The sequence below is a fragment of the Alexandromys fortis genome, unplaced genomic scaffold (genome assembly GCF_014885135.2).
Source record: "Alexandromys fortis isolate MF-2015 unplaced genomic scaffold, M_Fortis_MF-2015_v1.1 scaffold_7, whole genome shotgun sequence".
Classification (NCBI taxonomy): domain Eukaryota; kingdom Metazoa; phylum Chordata; class Mammalia; order Rodentia; family Cricetidae; genus Alexandromys; species Alexandromys fortis.
Window position 1 is genome coordinate 11585375 of NW_026067920.1, and position 24893 is coordinate 11610267.

Genomic DNA, 24893 nt, shown 5'->3' on the forward strand with positions numbered 1-24893 from the left:
TGTCTCCAAGAAAAAAAAATGCTTTTCCTGGTTGAACAGACTACAGTCCATGGAGGAACGGGACTGTGCTGCTGTCCCAGCCTCATGAGTCACTGGCATTATTAAGTCACGTGATCTCAACCAGCCACTGTTCAGCCACGAATTTCAGAGCCAATATTGCCCTTCAGTTTCAAAGAATGTTATCTTTCTTTTCCAAAGCATTTTGGTAGACTGATGACACCATTTTATTTCCTTCTGTAAGTCTGTGTCTAGGTCTAATATCAGTGGGGTGAGGTATTTATTGCTCAGGCTTGAGAACCTCATCCATTGCCTGTAAACCCTGTCTTAGTCTAGGAATGAGATTTTGAGCGATTGTGTCTGCTTCTTCCTCTCTCTAAAGAGAACATTTACTGTACTGTTTTTTGACTATATATATCTCATGTAAGAGATGCTTAATTCTCAGTCTGGCATCTCAGCAACATCCCATGAGGGCTAATTTTAATCTTAGCAAGCAATCTTATTTTGACCCATGCAAGGACAATATTACTGGAAATTCCCAGTATTTGCCTCCTCTTCTCTTTCTCCCCTCAAATGTTATAAATAGAGTTGGGGAGTTATGTGGTGGGTTAAGAGCACGTGTTGCTCTTACAAAAGACTAAGTTTGGTTCCCAGCACCCAGGTCAGACAGCTCACAACTGCCTGTAACTCCAGCTCCAGGGGATCCAGCGCTCTCTGCTGACCTCCATGGCCACGTGCATACATGTGAACATACTCCCCCACTCATAATTAAAAATAATTTAAAAATACCTTTAAAAAAGTTTCATGGGTCTTATCTGTAGCATTCCCATAACCACGTTAACTTAAGGATGATATGAAATCACACATGTGGCGAAATCTTGCAGGTGGCAAGCACAGTAAGGTCCATGGCAGGTGACTATAGAATCGTGATCTGTAGTGTTCCATCTAGTCCCATCATTGCCTGCAAAAGTTCCCTAGTGACTTGTGTGCTGTTATGTTTGCCATTGCCAGACTCTGCTCCCAGGAGATTTCATCAGACTTCGGGAGTTTGAACTTACACTTTGGGCTGGCACTCCCAGATGGTGCCACCTGAGTGTTTGCGTAGCTTACAGGCTTTATGTCTCGATTATCCCAGTTGGAATAACCTTATACTGTGTCTCGAACTTTGAGAATAGGACTTGAAGGACTCTCTGTAGTATTTTATATGGAGTCTTTTTGCCTTGATGCTACGTGTACCTGGTGTTCATATGTAGCTAGTATGAAGCCAATGTAAAACTATTGCGGTACATTAATTTTCATTTGGCTATCTGATTAATTTCCCTGAGATAGCATTTTAGACTAGATGTGGACTTACTGCGTTCACTAGTCTGAATGTTACAAAGCTCTTGGAATGTGCTTTTCAGTTCTCCCCTGGAACTGTGCCATCATCCGTGTGGTGGGTCTTGAGACACTCAGCCACATTTCTCTTAGTATCTAGAACACTAGTTCTCCCTTATGGATGATTTTAGTTTTCCACAGCCAACTGTAGCCACGAATAGTAAGTAATTTTAAAAATGAACAAAATAAGCAATTTAAAACCTTTAAAGATTTCTTGCCGGGTGGTGGTGGCACAGCCAGGCGATGGTGGTGCACGCCTTTAATCCCAGAACTCGGGAGGCAGAGGCAGGCGGATCTCTGTGAGTTCGAGACCAGCCTGGTCTACAAGAGCTAGTTCCAGGACAGGAACCAAAAGCTACGGAGAAACCCTGTCTCTTTTTTTTGTTGAGTTTTTTAAAATTTAAAAAAAAAAAACCTTTAAAGATTTCTTGATTTTTTTAAACCTATATATACATGTGTGTATCTCTGTGTGTATGAGCATAGGTGTGCAGGTACCCACAAAGGCTGGAGAAGGGTATTGTGTTCCTCAGAGCTGGAGTTATAGGCCACTGTGAGCCATCCAATGTGGGCTCGCTCCTGTTCTTTGCAAGAGTAGCGAGCAATCTAAACTTCTGAGTCATCTCTACAGCCCCAAATCCACACGATGCATATTCTTGTTGTATTACTTGTTACTTAAACGCCTACTATGCCTACTTTATAAATTAAAGTTTCTCATGGGTATTTATGGGCAAAAAATTTCATTATATCCAGGGTTTTGTTAGGTATGGTTTCTGGCATCTACTTGGGTCCTTGCAGTATTTACTGTGTACATGAGGCATGATGACTCTACTGACTTTTGGTTATTCGTCTTTAAATTTATTATTTATTGTTTGTGTGTCTGTGCGTAGAGAAGTTTATGCACATATATGCATAAGCTTAAGTGATTTTATCTGTATCATCTGCACTTGGATGGAGGCATGGAGTAAGACGTCTGGAGCTACAGGTGGTTGTGAACCTGAGATTGTGTCCTCTGCATGAGCAGTAAACACCCTTAACTTTTGAGCCACCTCTCCACACATTGTTCTTATTTATTCACAAATGGCATTTAATGGTAGTAATCTTAATTTCCTATCCACTTAGAGATATTATTTTCTTTATTACTATAGGCATCTGTGAATATCAAAATAACCAGTGCATAAATCATCTGTGTTCCACAGAGTCCGTTTACCACCTGTCCCTGCAGAATATGGTGTGGGATCTACAGAAAGTCCAGTCTGATCTCAAATCCCTATTTGGTTTGAATGACCTTCAAATGGAACGTCTCCTGAATTATTCAGCTGAGCTGAAGGAGGTATGCATACTTTTATCCTCCTGACATTGGCCGTCCTTAGAGTGACCCTACAATATGGTCACCCTCGGAATCTGCATCTCACATACAACCGCAGACCCAGTGTTTTAGATAAACATGAATATGCGCCATCTACTTCCTTGTCATTCCACCCTAAATAGCACTGCATAGTAACTATTTACAGAACACTCACACATGTTAGCTATTTTAAGCCACCTGGAAATGAGTTAAAATTTATAGGCAGATGCTTGCAGGTCTTACGCAAATACCACAGTATTTTGAATAAGAGAATTTGGCATCTGTGGCTTTTGAAATATTTGGAGGGTCCAGGAATCAGTACTCCATACAAATGGTGGGACAGCTGCATACCACAGAAGCCAGTTGGGTGGTAGCAGTGGGAGATGAAGGAAGGAGAGAGTGCAGCTCCAAAACTCTGAGCTCCTAGTCCTGAATATAGCATCCCATTGAGATGTCCCTTCTCTCTCTCTCTCCCCTTCCTTCTTTTTCTCTTTTCGTTCTTTTTCTGTGGACAGGGTTTCTCTGTGTAACCATCCTTGCTGTCTTGGAACTTGCTTTGTAGACCAGGCTAGCCTCTAGCTCACAGAAATCTACCTGCCTCTGATTCCATTGTGCTGGGATTCAAGACCTACGCCACCAAGCACGTCCTATTCTTTCCTTATCATTCTACCACAGCACTCAGGCAGTTTAACGTGATATGAACTTGATTACCCTGGGAACCCTCAGTAGGAGGAGCCAGGCCAGGCTGGGTGGAGGTGTGATGTCTACTAAGTAGACCTGCGAGCATGGCTCCAGGCAGGAAAGTGAGTCTCAGTGGGAGCAGATATATGGGAGGTTCTACAGACAAAGAAAAAATGGATATGAGAGGAGATGGGAGAGCCAAAAACTGAGCCCCAGTTCCTAAACTAGATAAAATAAAGGTGTTGTCTTAGCCCACAATTAGAACATAGATTACATGGATATTGCCAAGACTCTATGGGTGTCTTTTGTCTGCAGAGCTTTTTTTCTATGACCCCAGACAGTTTGGAAGCCCTTCTGCTTTGCAGTAGGTGCAAGAACACACACCTGTATCCTTGGTCCATGAACTCCTTCTCAGATCCCCACCTATGTCTATAGGACTTTTTTTGTATGTTAAGTGAAGACCCAGTATCTTTTTTCTGAGTCTTAGAAGGTAAACATGTACTTGGGGGTGGGGTTTAAACTACCATGTCCCTGTTAGTATTCCTCCCTGATACACTAACCATGCTTTGAATACACTCCCCTCATCCCAAGCGTTTGGAAACCTAATTCGTGAATTTGTTAATAGTATTAGGAGACGGACCCTTTGTAAAGTAACTAGGACCAGATGAAGTCATGGGGTGGTTTGCTCATGATGACACTGGTGGCTTTATTAGTGGAGGAGGAGACCTGAGTGCCACACTCACCCTGTATGGCCATGCCATACTCCCTACCATGTTTTGATGAAGAATAAGGCCCTCATCAATGCCAAGAAGATTCTCAGACTTGTCAGCCTCCAGACTCTTGGACTATGTGAGCCCAAGAAGCCCAGCAGGCATAGGCTTTTTGTCTACCACCTGCAAAACTGTATCCACAGGCCCTGCGGGTTAAAATAGAAAACCTCAGGGTTGGTGAATCTGCTTCCCACTTCTATAAAAAGCCTGTGAATGTCTGATACCTGTTCATATTTTCAGGTCCCTCTCCATGTCCGGCCTGACTTTCATCCCTCCATTTCTCATGCCTTTGGGGATCCTCACCATACACTACCCCTGGACTAAAGTGCGCCCCATCACTACCTATTTCTGTCTCCACAAAATGACTGATTGAATTCCATGTGCTAGGAGTCCCCAGGATCTCACTCTCGCCTCAGTGTTCCCATGACATCCGCAGCCTCTGTGACAGAGCCTGCCAAAGGGAACTTGCTGTCTGAGCATGCTGCTCTCACAGATTGAACATCTAGGCAGGCGCAAGGCCTTATCTTTCCAGCAGGACACGTGACTTTCAGTTAGAAAAAGAGAGAGGAAAGACCACAAGGGGCTCTGTGGCTTTGATAGTCACAAGTGAATAATTTTCATTTGAGTCCTAAAGAAAGAGTAGGATGAGCAAAGACACTTTATTTTTCCTTGATCACAGCCATTGTCTTGGTTTTGTTTGATGCTGAAATGCCACAGCTGGAGAGATGAATGCCCCAGGAACTCCTTTCCCATCACTCTGGAGGATGAAAGTCTTATTGCAGGGTACCAGCAGACTGGCTGTCAGGTTAAAGTCCACTCCTAGGTGTAAGACAGTGTCTTCTTGCTGTGACCTCACATGGTCCATGGGATGAATGACAAGCTGGCCATGCTCCTCTTTCACATGAGAAGCATTAATCCAATGACGACAACTCCTTCCTCTTGAGCTCATAGGCCCCTTTGCTGATCACCTCTCCGTTACTGTAGCGACTACCTGAGATTTTGATCACTTTAGTAGAAGGAAGGTTTATTTGGCTCAGTTTCAAGCATGTCTCTTGGCCCCAGCGCTCTTGGGGTTTTCAGTGAGGTGACACACATGGCAGGTAGCACAGTGGAAGGAGCTGTTTACTTCCTGGTGACTCAGAAGCAAAGACAGGGCTCCAGTATCTTGTAGAAGAGAACATCACAGATAATCTGATGTTTTCCTCCTATGCCTCATGGTAACCTCCTAATAATACCCTATGGGCCTTTAGAGAATACCAGTTGCAATCTGGAGAGCTTTTGAGAGACTCTTGCTCCTCACATTGTCACCCTGTGGGTGATGGCTTCCAGGTAGGCATTTTAAGGTGTTGAAAACATTCCTACCACAGCAACCATCAACAGACCTTCTGACGTCACTATAGTTATAGGAAGAACGCAGAGGACGTGGATGTAGCTCCTTTTGTGAGACACATCTGTAGAGTCGTTTTAGAGACCTTAGTACACAAAAGAGAATTGGTCCAGAATGGTAAGGCAATGTCTAACCAGGATTCAATTGTAATCTTTCTTGTTTTGCCTGCTTTTGATAACTAGAAAAGACAGTGTTCTTGGCAAAGCACCGCTGTTAGTTCAGAGTATCAGCTGAACTGGCTTAGCTCATGATGGCTTTGGGTGGCAGAGTGAGGGTGAGCAACGTTTGCCTTAACCATGTGCCTTCCTCCTGGAGACATAGTGGCTCCTGCTGTTTCTAAATAAACAGAATCCATTTCTGTGCTTAACTATCGAGGCCTCCCCTCAGGAGAGAAAACACGGACATCGTGGGTGACACAGCACTGTCAGGCGAATACATGAGCTTTGTCTCCAGCAAGACTGGGGTCTTATTTTAAAAGGAAAACATTCCAGGGAAAACTGCTTTACTTCTAAGTATTTTTTCATGTTCTTTCCAGATTCCTACACACAGCTTCCTGGAGAGGATGATATGTTCCATCTTGTCCAACACTTCTGAGGATGAAGCTGAGAGCAAGGGCTACCAGGCAGACTGCCATCCCAAGTGGTCAGCAGTCAAGAACTATATCATCCATGCAGTCAGTTGGCTGAAGCTCTACGGACAGGTGCTATTGTGTGTCTGGATGCTCTGAGTGCAGCAGATTTTCCCTCATTCCCCTTGTCATTCACTGTGTGATTCTGTGACTTTTCCTGGGAAAGATCTTAGGACCTCTGTCTCTGGTCATTGTGACCCGCTCTCAGAAGCATCTAATGGCCTCAACTTGTCAAACTCTCAGCTACAAAAAGCATGTGACTTAGGTACACAAACACAGCTGTTAGCTAAGAGGTTCCTAGATCTGTGCTGTGTCCCTGGCAAATGAGATCCCTTGTGCCACTTTGAATGTCATGCCAGCCTTAGTTTTGCCCCATGCTGCCTCTGTTTGTTCCTTGACACACTGTGCAAAACTAATGATCACTAAAGTGATTAAAAGGCCTATCAGCTGTCTCCAGAGACAAGGGAAAAGTGTGCAAATGGGGGTTGTTTCTGAGATGCTGGTGTATAGCAGAGTACGCTGGTAAGTAGAAAGATAGCCTCCAAAGCTCACAATGGCCCTGCTGGCCCTCAGCTCTGTTCCTTGAGATACATGGGCACTGGCAGGCCACACCCCCCACAGTACCGCCCACTCCTTGTCAAGTATTATATCCACTTGCATTCCAAAATCTTCTTCCTCTTTAAACATGCATGACTGATAAAGGGGAAAAATCTCAAGTAGTGGGCAAAAAAAANAAAAAAAAAAAAAAAAAAAAAAAAAAAAAAGAAAAGAAAAAAGAAAAAAAGAAAAAATTCTCCAGAGAAATTCATGCGTGATTGTACCAGGCTTTCTCTTGGGCCACCAACCAGCTCCCACATCAGGACATGGAGACTTGTTATTAGTTTTGAATGCTCAGCCCAGCTTAGGCTCTCTTCTGGCTAGCTCTTTTAACTGAAATTAACCCGTTTCTCTTTATCTACCTTTTGCTTCAGGGCTTTTTACTTTTCTTTCCTTTCATATATTTTACTTTCATTGCTTCTTGTGTCTGCTGATTGGCCACCGCCTGGCTTCTTGCCCCTGGTAGGGTGGGGTCTCCCTTTCTCTCATTCGCTTTTCCTTCTTCTTTTCTCCTCTTCCTTTTTGAGCCTAGATTTCTCTGCCTGTTTATTTTCTCTACCTGCCAGCCCCGCTTATCTCTCTTCTGCCTACCTATTGGCTATTCAGCTTTTTATTAGACCAATCAGGTGCCATAGTCAGGCAACGTGAAACAACAACTCATCTTTTCATAGTTAAACAAATGTATCATAAACAAATGTGACACATCCTTACATATTAAAATGCACCACACCGTTATATAGTTAAAATAATATTCTATAGCATAAGCAAATGTACCACATCTTTCCATAGTTAACATAATATTTTGCAACATATGACTGTTCACTTGTTAAGAGTGTAACCAATCCATCACCCATGTGACCAAGAGAGAGTGCTGAAGGGCCCAGCATTAAAGTGTTAATGGGGTGGCTAGTCAAGCCTTCATTAGTCTATCAGATTTTGAATATGCTTGCTGTCTGATCTGTGCATGAGACACTTGGGCAACACGGCTAACTGCCTGAGCATTGTCCCCAGACCTGTCACAAAGTGGTACTCGGAGATTGCTCACTAATGACAGGATGTATATATATAGTTTTTCAAGACATGGTTTCTCTGTAGCTTTGGATTCTGTCCTGGAACAAGCTTAGATTTTTATTCAAACTATTCTCAGTGTGCTAGTTCGGTTTTCGAGTTAGATCTTTTTAAATGAAATGGGTAGTTTCACCTTCTTTTCTTTGCTTATTTCTCTTGGTGGAAAGAGAAAAAGAATAGGGGAGTCGTAAATAGGATGTGTGTCCTTTGTTGACACTTACACTCTTTAGTCTATGAGTAGACATAAAATACAATTGTAGTAGATATTTTAATTGATTGGAAGTTAGACAAAACTTGGAATGGCCTGTTGCCATTTCTTAAGTGCAGCCTTTCTAGTATGTCTGACGATCTCCCTTTGTCTCTACATTTGCAGGTGTTTGACCAGTGGCAGCGGGGTGGCCTGCTGCAGAACCTGCTTACAGGTGCCAGCCACGGTCTGGCAGCCCTTTGGGACCAGTTTGACGAGGGCAGTGAAGCATGGAAGGTGCTGGAAGTGTCGCACACTGCCCTGCTCATCCTGAGTGACAGCTGGGCAGCAGCCGGCCCCAGAGACAGCCATCTGCGTCCACAGATGTAAGGCATATGCATGTCTTTTGTCGCTGAGTAGGCTTCATCACGCTGACATTGTAGGGCTGTACAAGGATGCTATCTGAAACAGATCCTGGAAAACTACAGTTAGACGTGGATTCCAAGTTAGTACAAGGGAAACCCGAGCCTATTCTTGTGATATTGCCAGAGTAGACCTATGCTGTCGTCTGGACAAGGATTTGAATATTTAAAGCTCTCTAAAAGGCTGTCTCATGGTGGCGCACACCACTGGTCCCAGCACTCAGGGGCATGAGGTCTCTTGAGCTCAGTGGTTCATCCCAGCCTTAGTGACAATAACCCTTCCCCATAAAAGAACCAACTGAACAAAACCAAAACCAAACTAACAAAGTAATCTCCCAGGCATGTGATCACATTGCAGAAGGTGTTAGCTTCCTCGATTCAGGTTCCTGTCTTTGCCTGAAATGGACACATGCATGTTAGAGGGGCTTTCCCATGAGGTGTGTCCTGTATTCTTATTTATTTATTTATTTATTTATTTATTTATTTATTTATTTATTTATTATGTATACAATATTCTGTCTGTGTGTATGTATGTCTGCAGGCCAGAAGAGGGCACCTCATTACAGATGGTTGTGAGCCACCATGTGGTTGCCGGGAATTGAACTCAGGACCTTTGGAAGAGCAGGCAATGCTCTTAACCACTGAGCCATCTCTCCAGCCCCCCTGTATTCATTTTTAAGGACTGTACGGAGCTGAAATGTTCACATAGGCTCAGTCATACCTTGGTAGTGAGAAAAAGTGGAACTTGGATTTTCATTTTTAACATAACTAAGATTTATTCACTCAAATGGTCGCTTCTCTTATGAGACTGAATATTTTGTCTTAGAGTGTTTTTCTAGGTGCTGTGGGTCTACAGGATAAAACCTGATCAGGAGCAAAGAAGATGACTTTGTTGTTGTTGTCGTTGTTGTTGTTGGGGGTGGCTAATGTGTACACAAGACGGAAACATGGGAAAGCGCAAGTTCAAGCCTTCTGGAATGTGAAACAAGGTTTTATATGGTGGCAGTGTCTTCAGAGTTTTACACAGAAGAGGGCTGAGAAGTGTATTTGCTAAGGAGGAATCCTGATCCATGCTGGGCAAAAATGGTCTGTTTCTGGGTAATCTTGGAGAAGGGCTTAGTGTACAAAAGGTCAGCAGACTTTAACATTGTTTTAAAGATCAGCTTTGCGTACATGTGTGTGGAGCCAGGCCATAGCTGCAACCCTTGCTCATTCAACAATATATGTATTCATGTATTTAGTAATGTCTTCATAACTCGCATTTCAGCTCCAGAGCCAATGTCCTCCACTTTGTGTGTGTGTTTATGTATATATGTGTTGATGTATGTGTTGGTTGTGAGCATATGTATGTGATATATGTGTTTGTGTGTTGTATATGCATGGTGTGTGCATATGTGTCTTTGTGTATGTGTATTTATCTCGTATGTGGTGCATATACACACATATAAATGGTGTGTGTGTATGTGTGTGTGTGTGTGTATGTGTAGAAGTTTCTGCTAATATGTGTTCTTTTAGCCTTTGGAATTAATCGTCTCCTCAGAAGAAGACTGATTTCTTAAACAAACAAAAAGTTTGTTTAAACCACAAGATTTTGTTCAAAGATAGAGGCCCTGGCTCTGTGGGATGCAAAAGAGTAGCTCTAAATGACTTACGCTTTCTCACATTTTCTAGAGTCCACTTAGGATGTAGGTTTTTCTTTTGAGGGTCTTGTCTCCTAACTGAAGAGATGTCCTGGGCCATGGGGTATTGGTCTGTGGGTAGCAGTGCCACTAGAAAAAAATGGATGTTGCAAACAGCAGGGTGCCTTGAAATGGAGATGGTCAACCTTCAGGCTCAGGACACTGTTGTGCTCCTAAAAACTCTTGTTTTTTTGGTTTGTTTGGGAAATCTAAGGGACCAGCAGTTACATAATGAACATTAATAAACACAGCACAGTAAGTTACCACCTCGGTTATCTTACAGATCCCAAAGGCCTCCTGTCACTCCAGCCCAGGGTCTTTACCATTCTCTGGCACACAAGAGTGAAATCCAAGGAAGTCCACTTGGTCCATAGTTCTCCCACTAACATCTGCTTCCATCTCTGCTTCTAAATCCTCCTCCATCTTTCTTCTCTTTATAGACTCACTGATCTTTTTACGTGGATGTCAGATGTCCCTCATATACCTTCAAACTTTGCAATCCACTTTAATAATTCTATTTTTTTCTGGACTTTTCTCTTCTTCACCTGCTCCTTTTTCTGTTCTCCTTTTCCTCATCCTCCTTTTCCTCTTCCCCTCCTCTTTCTCTTCTCCTACCTCTCCCTCTCCTTCTTTCCCCTCCCCTCATCCTCCCCCCCCTTCCTTTTCCTCCTCTTCTCCTCCTCCTTCTCCTCACGGAGTCCCATCTCAGGAAGGATATGTGTGGCTGAAACTCTGACCACTTTCTCTCTGATGTTCTTTCTTACCTGTAATAATTCTGACTGACCACTCTTCTGTTAGGTCCCCGTAGCACTCTTGACCGTTTCCTCCACTCTCGGGACTTTTGCCACTGCGTCTGCTGTACCTCTTTGTCTCTGTTTAAGCTCTGTCTGTTTCTTGGTATATTTCTCTTGTTGAATCAAGCAGCCACTTGTTGCCAGGCTTCTATAATATTCTCATTTGGCCTTGGCGGGAAGCTTTCTTATCTCAAGTGTTGGTCCAGGAAGTCACAGGTTTTTAATCCATTGTCTCCATAGCCAGTCTTTCACATCTTCCTCTGAAGTCACTGAGAAAGCATGAGACTTTGTTCCGGCCAGCTGGGTGGCTGGGCTCTGGGAGCTCTTCTGGGCTCTTATGAGAAACAGAGATTCTGGGTAGCAAGGACTCATAGGGTATCCCTATGCATTCCAGCAAGCCTGACTTATCAAACACACATATAGCTCTTTGCTTACAGATGTGGTCCTAGAATTCCTTTGTTTGGCAGAGCTTGAAGCAGCCCAGATTCAGATTCTATACCATATAAAACACAGTTGTCTCCCCTTTCTCATTCTTCCCATGAGCCTTGTTTCTCAGTACCTAGAGTGTCTTAGAAAGTCAGCAATCTGATCTTGCTTCATCCCGTGGAAGGCTCAGTTTAAGAAGCTGCCCTTCAGGCTGGATAGAGAGAGGTGGTACACTCAGAGTGATGGACTGGGGATACTTCCTCCCTCCTGCTGAGTTCTTATGGGAGAAACACCACCAGGACCCCCATTGCTCCTCTGTAGTTTCTGCAGTGATGCGATCCAACAGTGGCTGTAGAACTGAAGCCATTATTCGTCACACTGGTACTCTCCCAGCACTGGTGAGATGCTCTGAGGAGACCAAGTGGAGCAGGTCTGAGAAAGCCCAGATGCAGCCGGCAGTGCAGCTGCATCCAGGTTTCATCCTAGAGAGTGTTTTGCTTGGGCTCCGAGTAGCTATCTTGTTTATCTTTTGTCTCTCATCTGGCCATCATTTCCTGGTTGAAGATGCAGTATGCTCCCGTGAAGATGCAGAAAGCCCGGCATTGGCTGCTCTGGGTAGTCCTGCTCCTCACTGTGACCTACCGATGGCTCATCCCTCTCTCAGAGCTTCTTCATTCCATTTCAGCTTCTTCTTGGTCCCATTTCACAGATTGTTTCCTTTCTACGTTCTCAGCTGCATTGTTTCCTGCATCCCTTTGAGCCACACATCATCTTCTTTACGGACTTTTTGACAGAGCATCCGTTGGGCCTCTGCCTCTTCCTATAGCCCCAGCTCCCAGAGCAGGAAGGTAGAGGCAGATGGGTATTGCTGAAGGTTCAGCCCTCAGTGGGTTTTTTGCCAGGCTTTCAAGGTGAACATCTGCAAAAGAATTTTCCTTACAGCAGGCTTCAGGTTGGATGCTCTTTCTGCCTAGTTAGCCTCACCCCACAGCACTGTAGGTGTCAAGCAGTCTTACAGGTTTATTTTCTTCCTTTGATCTCAGAGACTCTTAACTTGGCCTATGTAGGATTCCTTTGATGGGTCTTTTATGCCACTTTTATTCCTTGGATGGGTCAATATTTTGAAAGTCAGATTAATTTTCCATGCTGTATAACTGTAAGCTTTAAGGCATTAACAAGTAAGTCTCCCTGAACTGGCCTTGAACTGACAGTCCTTCTGCACTCGCCTGCCAGGTTCTGGGCTGATAGGCACCAACTGTCATTTTCAGCAATGCAAATATGAAAATGTTTGTAAACAACAGCTGATGCTTCATCCCAACTTCCACCCGCTTCACACATTGCTGGAGGCAAAGAGAATGTCTAATCTGGGCCCGCTTCCCAGTGGAGGAGCCAGTAACTGACGTGCAGTGTGTCAAGAGCCCTGTTAGGTGCTGCGGGGCCGTCCAGTCTTTGAGGACGCTTCCCTAAGCAGTGGGGCCCCTCCTTTGCTTCGTCTTCTGAGTTGGTACATTTACTTATTTTTGCCCCCAGATTCGAGCACCTGGACAAGTTGCAGCGTGCGGTATCGGACTTGTCCCCATGTCCGTCTCTAAAGAGATTGCCCCTGCTGGATCCTGTTCTCAGAAACGTGGTGGCCCAGGACTTGCGTTTTGTTCAAGGTGAACTAGTTTTGCTTTTATTTGTCTCCCACTGTCCATGAGCAAGTGAAACAGCTATTGGGGAGTGGACAGACTCACGCCTTCCTGATGCATTTGTAAAGTTTCGACCTGAGTTTTGTTGGTGTGGCAGTATACTTCTTTATTGCCTCAGTAACCCCAAGGGTGGCTCACATACAACATGCCAAGCTGCTGTCACGATGAAGGCCACACAAGGCAGTTTAGCACAGCCTGCCGTGTGGGCTAGGACAAGCCATTGCGTGGGATGGTTTAACTTCCTCACTGAAACCAATCCCATAGTTCTCAGGCTGGAAATGCACCTTGGACACTGCATAAGGGCACTGGTACCTCTGCATGGCTGCCTTCTCTACTGTTCAGAGCCTGCATGCAATCAGGATTTTTCTGAGAGTGCAGAAATGTCCTTTTGTGAATTTCCATTGACTGGCAGGTGTTCCTTTTGCCCTAGGTCAAAGAAGATAGCTCTATCCTTTTACCTTCAGGGACCAAACGATTTCCACCTTTTTAGGGAGAAGAGAGAAAAAAGTGAGAAGGGGCATTGCTTTAGAAGCAAAGTGTCCTCGTGACTAAATCCCCATACTGTTGAGTTTTCAGAAAAGATAACAACAGTCAGTGACGTTCCTTTCTAGTAAGATTATGAAGTATTTGATAAGAGATCAGGTTTACCAAAATTCACATTTTTGGGATTCACTTTACTGTCTCATGACTATGGATAAAAGCCAAGATTTAAAAAGCCCAAGCCAAGTGGACAGCGAGGTGTGTTTCTGTCTTGCAGGAGTCCTCAGTTACCTGGAGACATCAGAGAGGGATTTTATACCTGGTGGTCCTGACAGCTGGAGACTAGAAAAGGATATGTTCTTCTGGGGGCTGAAGCAGGTAAAGAGTATACACAAACCATTTTCACAAAACAATAAGAGACTCAAGCAGTATTCATCTTTGACTGTTGAGTTTTGCTTGCAAAATAAGGAGAATAGACGGGGATTTTTTTTTTCTTTTTTGAAGCACTCTGGGCTTCCGTTTAACATGGTTACTGCTTCTATCTGTAGTTCTTGATTCCATGGGGAGCATCACAGAGCGCTTCTAAACGTTCTCTCTTTCCATCCTCATTAATTTTTCAGCTGTTGACAAAGGATGCTGCTGCCACTTGCCTGAGTGGACACTTGTCCCAGGAGGCGGCCCTCCCCACTGGGAACTCCAGCATCTGGAGGAGTCTCTGGGGAGTGCTGTGCCGCAGCCCCTCCTTCAATGAGACCAGTGTTTTAAGTCAGCTGCTTCTCGCAGTGAAGGATGCTGTAAGTACCCACCGTTAGATATCTCTAGCAGAGCACTGGCTGGGCTCCTGGTACAGGGTACCTCGCCCACCATGCTATTGTTGATCCTGGAATCTGAACGATCTAAGTAATGGCCTCACTGAAAGCATACGGCTGCCCAAATGGTGGCTCTATCCCTCTGCACTACTTGGGTGTGGTGGTACATGCACCACCTAGGTTCGTGCCACAACCTACCTGGCAATCTCTGAGGGTACTATAAACTTTCAAACTGGTTCCCTGCTCACTCTGTTTCTAGTTGCATCTGGTAAGGAAAGTACAGCACGAACTTCGGCGATCTGTGATTGCACGGCAGCTTGTAGCCATGGCTTTTAGTGATGAGAGGTTTTGAAAGCCACCTGTCACTGTCTAGGATCCAGGCAGCCATGGTGAACATTCACACAGACAATGGAATGCTTAGAAAATTGATTATGTCAACTTTAGCACTTATTTTCTTACCGAGAACTAAAATGCATATTCTTAGGTTTATCATTTTGCTCCTCTCACAAATCTCAGCCTCTTAAAAATTCTTCCTTCTATGCATTAGAATAGGAAATTAGTGAAATAACAAAACCAATAAGATAGAAATGTTAGAGTGTGTGCATAGCCAAGCCCTTCATTGTCTCCTCGGCATCTGTAACACATGCCAAGGGGTGTGCAAAACAAGCCCGAAGCTCTGACCTGCCTTGTGCAGCACAGATAGCGTAAGTGCAAAGCAGTCCAGTGTCTGGGAGCTCCCCCAAACAAGTTTATGAGTTTTAAATGTGGAGTAAAGCTTGGAAGCTAAGAAAAGCCAGAGGACGCTAGTTAGACAGGAAGGTCTATCTGAAGTTGTGCAGGCACCGGAAAAGACTGTGTGCTGGGGCTGACTCAGAAGGATGGGCAGCTGGCAGCATGCTTCTTCAGTTGTACGAGAAAGCCTGTTGGCTGGAAGTTAGGTGATCTGTCCCAACAAACCATTCCAAAGCACAGCAACTGAACCCAAAGCACTCTGTGATCTCTCATGACTCTGGGGCCTGAAGGGGGCTCAGCCAGGTGGAGTTCTCATAGTCTTACAGACGTTCATATATCATGTATGATCCAGGTCATAAGGGCTGGAGTTGGGACACTTGGGTAGACACCCAAGTCGTGGGGTTTATCTCTATAATAAGCCCATGTGGGCTTCCTTGATATTCAAGGATTCCAAAAATGCACAAGAAAGGAGGTTTTCAAAGTTTGTGACAATGACTTAGACTGACATTAGTACAAGCCACCCTGCAGCACGTGTGGTCTGGTGAGGGTCAAAGCTCAGCCACAAAAAACCGTGGGAGGGCATCACCAAGAGGACATTTATCAAGTTCGATTCTTTGAGGATGTTGTTAAGTGTCCTCCACTGCTTTTGGGAGGTGCCATCCAACACATGTGGCTATGACACTAGAGTGTCTATCAGGTACCTAATAAAGTGGGAGACAAAGAATCTTACTTTGTCATTGGGTAAGGCTTTACTTGGGGGCTGTAACTTTGAACATGAGTAAGAGTCCATGCTTAGGACTGTGCCTTGCGATCATCCTCCCACAGTTCATATGGAATCCTTGACAATGAGCCTTGGAGGGCCCCCTCTGAAGTGCCCACATGAAATGGTTTAGCCTTTGACAGGCGTTGTCCTTCTCTTTCGTTTGAGGGTCGTCGTTTACAAGACGTCATTGCAGGACACACAGATGGATCCATTTCAGAACCAAACAGGCATTTAGAAGACTGGAAGGCTCTTGGGGCACAGCTGTCAGAAGTGAACTCGACCTGTTCTCAGGTCTTCAAGCCACCAGGAGCTGCTGCCTCACCTGAGAACGGCATCTCTCCTGGGGGCTGTGAGTACCAGCTTGTCTCCACAGTGTAAGTATGTGTTGGATGGGAACCATTTCAAGGTGGGATTTCAGGTGCTATGCCCTGATGGCTCACCTTCATACATACATTCCAGTTCTAAAGTACAGAATACAAAGATGCATTAAGGGGAGTAACCTGTTGCTATTGTAAGAGGTTTCTAAAAACTGTAGCACATCAAACTGTCTCCATGTTTAACCACAGACGATGTTTCATGACAAACCCAAAGTCTGTGTGTAACCAAGGCCGATGTTGGTCACCCAGTTAGAATTCCCATATGGGAGGCTGTCCAAATGAGCTGTTCCTTCTGTTTCATGACCATTTGCATCAACAGCCACGTTCTGTGAGCTTACACTCAAGTATATCAAATAGGGGTCCATTTTTGTCATCGCCTCAAAGTTTATATTGTGTTTGTTTTCCCTGGTTTACTCTTTTTTTTGTGTGTTTTATATGTTGTCATAAATGGTTTCCCGTCAACTCCCAAGCCAGGGCAGAGGAATTAATAAGTGGATAAATATTAAGTGAGCTTTGTAAGGAGTCTAATTTCTCTTTTCTGTGACTCTCGGACCTTTGCAAGTATCCTTTTTAGATGGGCTTGTAAGTCTACGTCCTGGTGAAACGGTTAGTGAGCGCTAGCTGTCTGTATTGTTTTGGCTCCAGGATATCTCACATACTTGAAGAAGGACAGATGTCCCTGCAGGAAATGTTGTCCTGGAAAGTCTTCTCAGGAATCATCGGGAAGACGTGTGAATTGGCTCGATACGTGAACATGCATGGAAGTTTCCAGAGCAGTCTGCCGGGTAAGTTGGGAGGTCTTAGTGACAGGAGTGTGCGGTGTTTGCCGCACTTAGTGATGATAGAGTTGCATTGTGAAGTGTCATTGTGCATCCTGGAGGGAAGGCTAAAGTGGAAGAGCCTCCAAACCCTGCTACCTCTTATGATTACTGTGTTCAAAGTTTCATCATGGTTGTGACCACCCCCCCCCCTTTCTGTTTTTGTCTGGCTAGGCTCTCCCAGTACTTTTCATAGAGATACTTTTCACCCTCAAAATTGTCCTTGTTCAGATGAAAACATTATTTTTCCCATTTTAGTACTTCACTGAGGATTTTGCATGCTTTGATCATATTTATCCCTCCACCAACTCTTCTCAGATCCGCCCCCTCTCCTCCTCATTCAACTTTGTGGCCTTTTGTAATTTTTAAAACCCATCAAGACCAATTTGTGCTGCATAAATAAAATACTCTTGAATGTGTGATCTTTCACTTGAGTATGCCTGGTTCACCAGGGACTAGACTCTTAGAGAAAACTGTCTCTACCTCTCCCAGCAGTTAGCAATTGCCAGTAGCTCCCAGGCGAGGGGTGTGATTGTGTGCCCACCTCCCCTCTCCATGCAGGGGTTTGGTCTGGCTTGGGCTCTCACAGGTCTTGTGCCCGCTGTCACAACTGCTGTGACTTTATATGTGCAGCTGCCATGCTGTGTCAGAAGGCATTGTTGCCTTGTGGTCATCCACCACCTTTGACTCTTATACTCTTTCTGCTCCTTCTTCTGAAATAATCGCCGAGCCTTGGCACAGGGGTATGGTATGTATGTTTTTTTTAGGACTGAGCATTTTTCAGTGTCTTAGTCTCTGCACTTGGTCTATTTGTGGGTCTCTGTGTTAATCAGCAGCTAGAGCCAATAACATTTTCTTAGGCAAGGATTGAGAGAGGAATTGATCTATGAGTATAATATAAGTCATTATGAGTAAGTCTAATACTTTGTTCATTTATCAAAATACTAGCATAAGGTTCTTCTCTAGAGTCTATGACTTGTCTAGCTCTAGGTTCTTGGCCCAACAATGGTGTCAAGTATGAGTTTTGTTTTGTGGAACATAACTTAAATCCAATCAGAAAATGAGATGGTTGGTTACTTCCATTGATGCCCATGTCTCTATTGCACCACTGGCCATGTCTTGCCAGGCCAGTCATTGTTGTAGCTCACAGGATTCACAGCTGGCAATGGGAATTTCGTATTCCTTCTCTAGTTTTCTTTCTTTCCTTCTCCAAATTGCTGCTTTTACAGTCTGCCAGAGAGTCTTCTTCTCTAGCTCTCAGCTGTAAACCTAACCCCCCAAGACAGATAGATACTGCAGTTCTGAAATCTCTGAACTTCAGGGTGCTAAATTGTTGGAAGCATCCTTCAGGACTGGATGATCAGCTCAAATGGTAGCTGTTCTCCTTTACCATCTTCCTTCTCAGCCCCCTATTCTTCCCTGTAGTCTTCATTTCTCTATTCCTGCTAGTAAAGCCATTGGATTAATATAAAATATCTTTCAAATGTGTTTTTCCGTTCTCATGGATTATTCCAAGATTTCTTTCTTAGTTTCAGTATTCTGAAATTTCCTGGAGACTTCAGGAAACGTGTACTTGGAAAACTGCATTGTGCTGTGTACTCAGTAGGTCCTTTCCACTTGATAATTAACACTTTGGGGAATATTCTTGCACGATTTCTTTTGTAACTTAAACCCTATATTTTTTATTCTGTTAGCCATCAGATGTTCCTTCTCTATGATTCTCTAATTTATAATCTTTTAGGATGCTTTTCCTGAACATTTCCTTCATTTTATTTAAAACATTTTTGAGATTTTTTTCATCTATTTAACTTCTGAGGACCTTCCTTTAGGTTTTCATTGAAAATGGCTTATTGCTCTTATTCCATCTAATTTCTCACCACAAAACAGACTTTTAAACAAATGAAAATTTGAAAGATAATTTTTGTTGTTGTTGTTGTTTTGGTGTGGTTTTTGAGGGAGGGTTTCGCTGTATAATTGCTTTGGCTGTCCCAGAACTCACTTTGTAGACCAGGCTGACCTCAGATCCACAGAGAAATGCCTACCTCTGCATCCCAAGTGCTGGGATTAAAAGTGTGCACCACCACATCTAGCCTGAATAATTTTTTAATATTTATTTTTATCGAGTTCTTTGCTCTGTTTGGTACGATTCTTTTATATGGAAATTTTCTTTAGGATCAGATGCTATGGTTGTTCTCTCCGTGTAAGGACAAAGCACCTACTGCTCCCTGGAAATGTTATGTGTGAAGGGTTCTTGTCATTTGATGCACTCTGTCCTGCTAGGTGATCATGCTGTAAGCTGTTTCTCTCCACAGCTGAAACAGAGGACTGTCACATCTTGCTACAAATGTGTATCTTTTTCCCCCTTCTGGCATACGTTGATTTCTCTACAGCCTTCCAAAGAGAGCTGTCCAGAAGAAACCTGTTGACAGACAGCAGCCAGGTGGAAATGGGTGGACCTGATCGTCAGTGTTCTTGGAAACAAGGGAGGTGATGAGAACTTCAGCGTTGCGAATCAGCAGATTAAGTAATCCTCCCTATTTCCAGTAGGGGTGTGCCATTCACACCATCAGATGCACAGATAGATACTCCAAGTTTAGTCCCAGTCAATTCCATTTCCCCAGGTCAGCAAATTTCTTCTTGTGTGCTGACATGGAGGAGGAGCCGTGTATCTGCAGTGATGGAGAGCCTATGTCTGAATTTTCGCCATTCAAAAAAATGTATCTCAATATACCTGCCCACTTCAGTTCTACCTCTTACATATGCAGTACATATAGCGTACATTTGTGCTTTAATTTCTGGTCTTGTTAAGAGTTACAGGGAGAACCTGTTGAGATGCCCCCCTTCAAGTACAGACGCTGATGCTTGTGTTTCTGTTCTGCCCAATCGATCCCCTTTGTCCACTTACATTCCCGCTGGTAGATGTTAGCTGCTGCCATCTGCTCTTCCGTCCTTTCCCATCCCTTTTATCTGCAGGCTTGATAGCCTTCTGCTTTCTCTCGTCATTTTACAGACCTTTGGGGGATGATCGGAAAAGAAAGCAGTTACAAGTCCTCCGGGGCCAACATCTTAGCAGTTACGGAACCGAGAATTGGAAGTGCCTACCATATCAGTTTCTTGCCATTGGCACAGTCGAGGGAGAATGGATGTATGTTTGTCTCAGCTGTGCTTACTTGGCATTTGGAAAGGAAAGTTACCTTTTAAATCAAGGGCATCACATGCAGACCTTGTGGTTCAATGGAAAAGCCTAAAAGGAGCGCAAGTTAGTGGGACAAACAGACAAAAGTGGAAAAAAGTTCCAGGAAAGGCTTGTGTTCACAGACAACTCATCCTGTGGATCAGGATCTGAAGGATGAATTCAACTGAGAGGCAGAAAGAGAGAGAGAGATGTGTTCAGACATTTCTTACAGTTCTTCAGTCAATCCGACTAGCAAATCTTTCCACAATGGATTTCAGATTAGGAAACCTTTGACCATCCAGCAATTTCAGGTGAAAAGTTGGTGAGCTAACAAGGGGACTGATAAATAATAAACATGCTGAGATATTCAGTATATTCAGTATATTTAGTAGACTATGCCATTTGACTTCCTTCCTTCCTTCCTTCCTTCCTTCCTTCCTTCCTTCCTTCCTTCCTTCCTTCCTTCCTCCTTCCCTCCCTCCCTCCCTCTTTTCCTTCCTTCCTTCCTTCCTTCCTTCCTTCCTTCCTTCCTTCCTTCCTTCCTTCCTTCCTTCCTTCCTTCCTTCCTTCCTTTTTCTACTCGTTTTTGCTTATGTTCTGTGTGATGCGCACAGATAATTGCCTGCATCCTAGTTACTAACTGTCTGGTCCCTGGAAGAGCAGCGGCAGCAGCAGCTGGCGTCTCATTACCAATGCAAATCGCAGCCCCACCTCAGACCTGCAGAACAGTCAACGTGCACATTTTAAGATGTCCAAGGGACACATAAGCGTACAAACATTTGGAAATCACCAAACAGCAATAGGAGAAAACACACACCATAGCAAGACCCCCTGCAGCTGTGCGTCCATCTTTAGATTGCGTATTACTTAGCTCTTCCTCCTTTCAGCGGGCAACAGAAACAAAACAAATGCAGATCCTAAGAACGTGGTATGAGGGAGACATGACATGGTCTAGTGAACAGAGTTGGCTGCTGTACATTTTACAGTGCAGTTTTCCCTCGTAGACCGAGCGGGTCGGGGAGTGTGATTTGATAATATGGGTTTTAGAAGCAGATGGACTTGAGGACAAATATTGCATCTGACATATTTAATTGAGCCAGCCAGCAGTATCAGGGATATTACTTTTACTCTTGATAAAATAAAACAAAAAGGCTTACTTTCCTCTTTTCTTATCACGGTGGCCTAAGATACCGGATATAAGGTAGCCAGCAAGAATTGAAGGTGTACATAATAGAAACCGATTCTTTCCCTGCCCCAGTGAAAAGTGCAAACTGGATTGGGCTTCTTCACGAAGAACAGCAGAGAAGTTGACTGTGAAGGATTTTATTTTCTTCTTTTGCTTAAAAATTTGTTTTACCCCTTGGTTTCCTGATAGCATCGACCCTCTTCTTCTGCACTATCACACACCTCTGACTTCATTTGCTGGAGCATTTCCATCTTCCCCCATAGACACGTGCTCATTTTAGTGGGAACTTGATGAGGCATAATGAGTGTGAGTCTTAGGCAATTTTACTTGCGAGATAGATGCTAAAGAGGTTAAGTGGCTTGCTCAAAGTTAGAAATATTTTCGTTTGGAAAAACCCATAACAAAATAAAACACATCTAAAATATACAAATTTGAATATACCCATGAAGCGTCCTCATCACATTCTAATCTCCTTTCAATTTCTCTTCTGACCCAGGAGTAATTTACAGGTGTGTTGTTTTGTTTTCAAAATGTGGGACTTTCAGTTATATTTTTTTCGTTACTAATTTCCAATTAATTCTTTAGTCTGTGAACACTCTTTATACCTCAAGTCTCATTAACTTGTGTGTGTGTGTGTGTGTGTGTGTGTGTGTGTGTGTGTATGCATGCATGCGGTTTGTTTTAGGGTTCAGAGGATTGAGTTTGTGGTAATTGCTCCATGTGCCCAGGAAGGGAGTCAGCACTGTTTTGGCGTTAGGTAGAATGACTCCTGAGCATCAGGTAGTTTCCATTGTTAGAATTATGCAAATCCTCCACTGTTGCTGATATTTGTCTCTCTAATTATACCTCAGCATACAGCACGAATTAGCCTGTTTCTCTTCCTGCTTTGTTTTTATGTCCTGTGTTTTGGAATTCTGTTGTCAAATATGTACTCGTTTGGAATCATTATGCCTTTTTGATGGCTTGGTTCCTTTAACATTGTCACCTGAATTTCATATTGTTTGATAGCTTTCTTTTTTGTTAATTGGTATTGAGGGTTCCCTATCTTTTCTTTTTCTTTTTGTCTTTATATTTTAAGTTTCTTACATATACCACACGATTCATTCTTATTTTATCTATTCTGATAAGCTTTGACTTTTAACTGAACTGTGCAATCAATAGAGAGTAAAGTGAGCAACACAAACCATGTTGTGTGGTTCCTGTTCTTTTCCCTCCATCACGTCCACCCATTTCAACCATTCATTTTTTCATCGTATTTCCTTCTTTGTATATTTGCAATTTTTGGTTGGGTGCCAAACACAGATTCTATCCTTATTCTGCCCTAGTTGTTTTTTATTCTTACAGTTATTCTGAAAGAAATGAATATAGCTTAGTCCTTTAAGGTCCCAGCTGCCCAGTCCTCACCACTCTCTCAATGTGGGGATACAAACACTTGGCTTTGTACATGCCACTGAGCTACACTCCTCGCCATAAGATTACTTAAAAGTAGGTGTGTTGAACCTTCAGGAGCAGCTTGCATCTTGGGATAGCTATGACTATAACTGAATATGTTTGTAGATGATAATGTTACATTGTAACGTCCAGAGGATGGACACTCCGCTTTAGCAATCCTTTCTGCTTGCTGTACTTGATAACTTATGAATTATAAGATGTTCCAGTAGAGCTATGAGCAAGCGTATATTCTTGTTATTGTGTGACGACTAAATGAGTATCTTTCATGTTTTGGGGTGAAGCTTCTTAATCTCTAGCAGTATCCTTACATGCATAATTAGTTCCTACCTGTACGCTAGAAGGCAGATCTCTTTGGAGAGCCCTCCCTAGCTTTCTTTCCTACTTTTAAACTCTAAGTTTCGTCTCAACACAGCGTGTCCACTGGTCTCCAGACCACCCATGGCTTTAGTGTCTCTTTAAGGCAGTGGATGTGGAGAATCACAGGTCTCCTCTTGCATGGAAGACAGAGGTGTCTTCTGCGCATTGATGTTCTGCTTTGCCCAGTGCCTTGTTGCTTCATCATGACTGGAAGCAGATATCAAAGCACAAATTTCCAACTTCCTTTGCTAAGTTTTTGAACAGTTTAGGTAATCTGCTCTATATTCTCTTGAGCATTGTACTCAGATTGTTGATGTTTCTTTTTAGCTTTCTCTGAGAACTCTCCTTGTCAGACACAAAACATGGATTGGAAAGCTGTCATTGATAATTATTTCATGTTTTTCAATAACGTTGTGACGTCCCCAATAACTTCCACAGCCAGGTAAGTTCTAGAATCCAGCTTCCAGGTGTTGACTATCATAAACAAATGTCAGTCATAGGCTAGGCATTATTTGATGACTGTGAGCTCAGTTTAAACAGTGACAGAGTGTTTCATATCAGGCATCTAGTGACCATATATCTATAAACTGTGGGACCACAGGAATAGGATTTTCCTAAACAGCAGCATGAGTTATAATAGAGGACAAAGCGTTTACTTAAGAACAGCCATTCATTGCTTGGCACTTCTACTCGGGGTCCATGATTCTAGTTGTCATAGTTGCAGAAGCTTTGGGGAGGGCTATTCTTTGGAAGGCAAATGCCTGAATATTTTCTGCTTTGCTATCTTACCACTTGTTTTGAGATGGCATTTCAGTGTAAGGTTTCAGATGTTGTGCCATGTTCGAAGCACACATGTTTGTGAACTGTGCTGAGGTTGGATGGGACAGGAACCTTACATACAACAGAGGAACTCAGAGTGTGGAGGGGACCAAACTTACCTGGAAAGGTTGCTAAAGCGAGGAGTGTTGAACCTCGCTCCATCATGCTAAGTCCTATATCTAGGGCTCTGGTTGCTGTGCGTTTACAAGTTTCTCTTGAGGTTCTTTCATATATCAAAGTCTGAAAGCCACTCAGCTACATCTCAGACCTAGACCTGGATTTCCTCAAACTGGGGATACTTTCCTTGTGGGCACAGGAGGAAAGACAACAGGATGATCTCTGCAGAATCAGCCCCTGTTCATTCTGTATCCTGAAAAATCACAATTATTTATTAACCGTTCTAGCAAGAGCAAGGAAAGCAGTCTGCATGTGCTCTAAGCGCTAGTTTTCATTGTCCATCTGTGAACTCACGGGAGCTGGTGTGGAATTGTGAGAGGAAGAGGCTGGTTAGTGAATTCAGTGGTGACGTAATGGATGAACATATCAGAGATTAGGGACAACTGTTGCCATGGAAGCCGAGGTCAGCATAAGGATGTGGGCTTTGCTGCTACCATAGGTTAGCGGTGTGGCTTTGTTAATTAAATAAAATCAAAATCTTTTTTTCCTAAGATCAGAGTATTGACATGTACTTCAGCACGCTGTTATAGGGATGATGTCAGACTGTAGCGCGGGAGTGTGCCACAGATCCTAACGTGATGGAGACTTGTGGCAGCACTATCCCTGCTCCTCTGCTCGTTAAATGTGCTCTACTCCCCATCTGCCTTCCTCACCCGCCTTATTGCAAAATACCTGATGATGGAGGACAGATTTATTTCA

General features: G+C 43.6%; 1 protein-coding gene across 2 annotated transcripts in view; it reads left to right on the forward strand.

Moving 5' to 3' along the window:
- Abca13 (ATP binding cassette subfamily A member 13) overlaps positions 1-24893 on the forward strand; it is a 399663-nt gene that overhangs the window by 52137 nt on the left and 322633 nt on the right. For both annotated transcript variants that reach the window (XM_050141226.1, XM_050141225.1), the window contains exons 8-16: positions 2571-2704; positions 6093-6257; positions 8224-8423; positions 12889-13016; positions 13807-13907; positions 14150-14323; positions 15999-16207; positions 16856-16995; positions 23526-23640. In XM_050141226.1, coding sequence (XP_049997183.1) covers positions 2571-2704; positions 6093-6257; positions 8224-8423; positions 12889-13016; positions 13807-13907; positions 14150-14323; positions 15999-16207; positions 16856-16995; positions 23526-23640 — 1366 coding nt within the window. The remainder of the gene's footprint in view (positions 1-2570; positions 2705-6092; positions 6258-8223; positions 8424-12888; positions 13017-13806; positions 13908-14149; positions 14324-15998; positions 16208-16855; positions 16996-23525; positions 23641-24893) is intronic.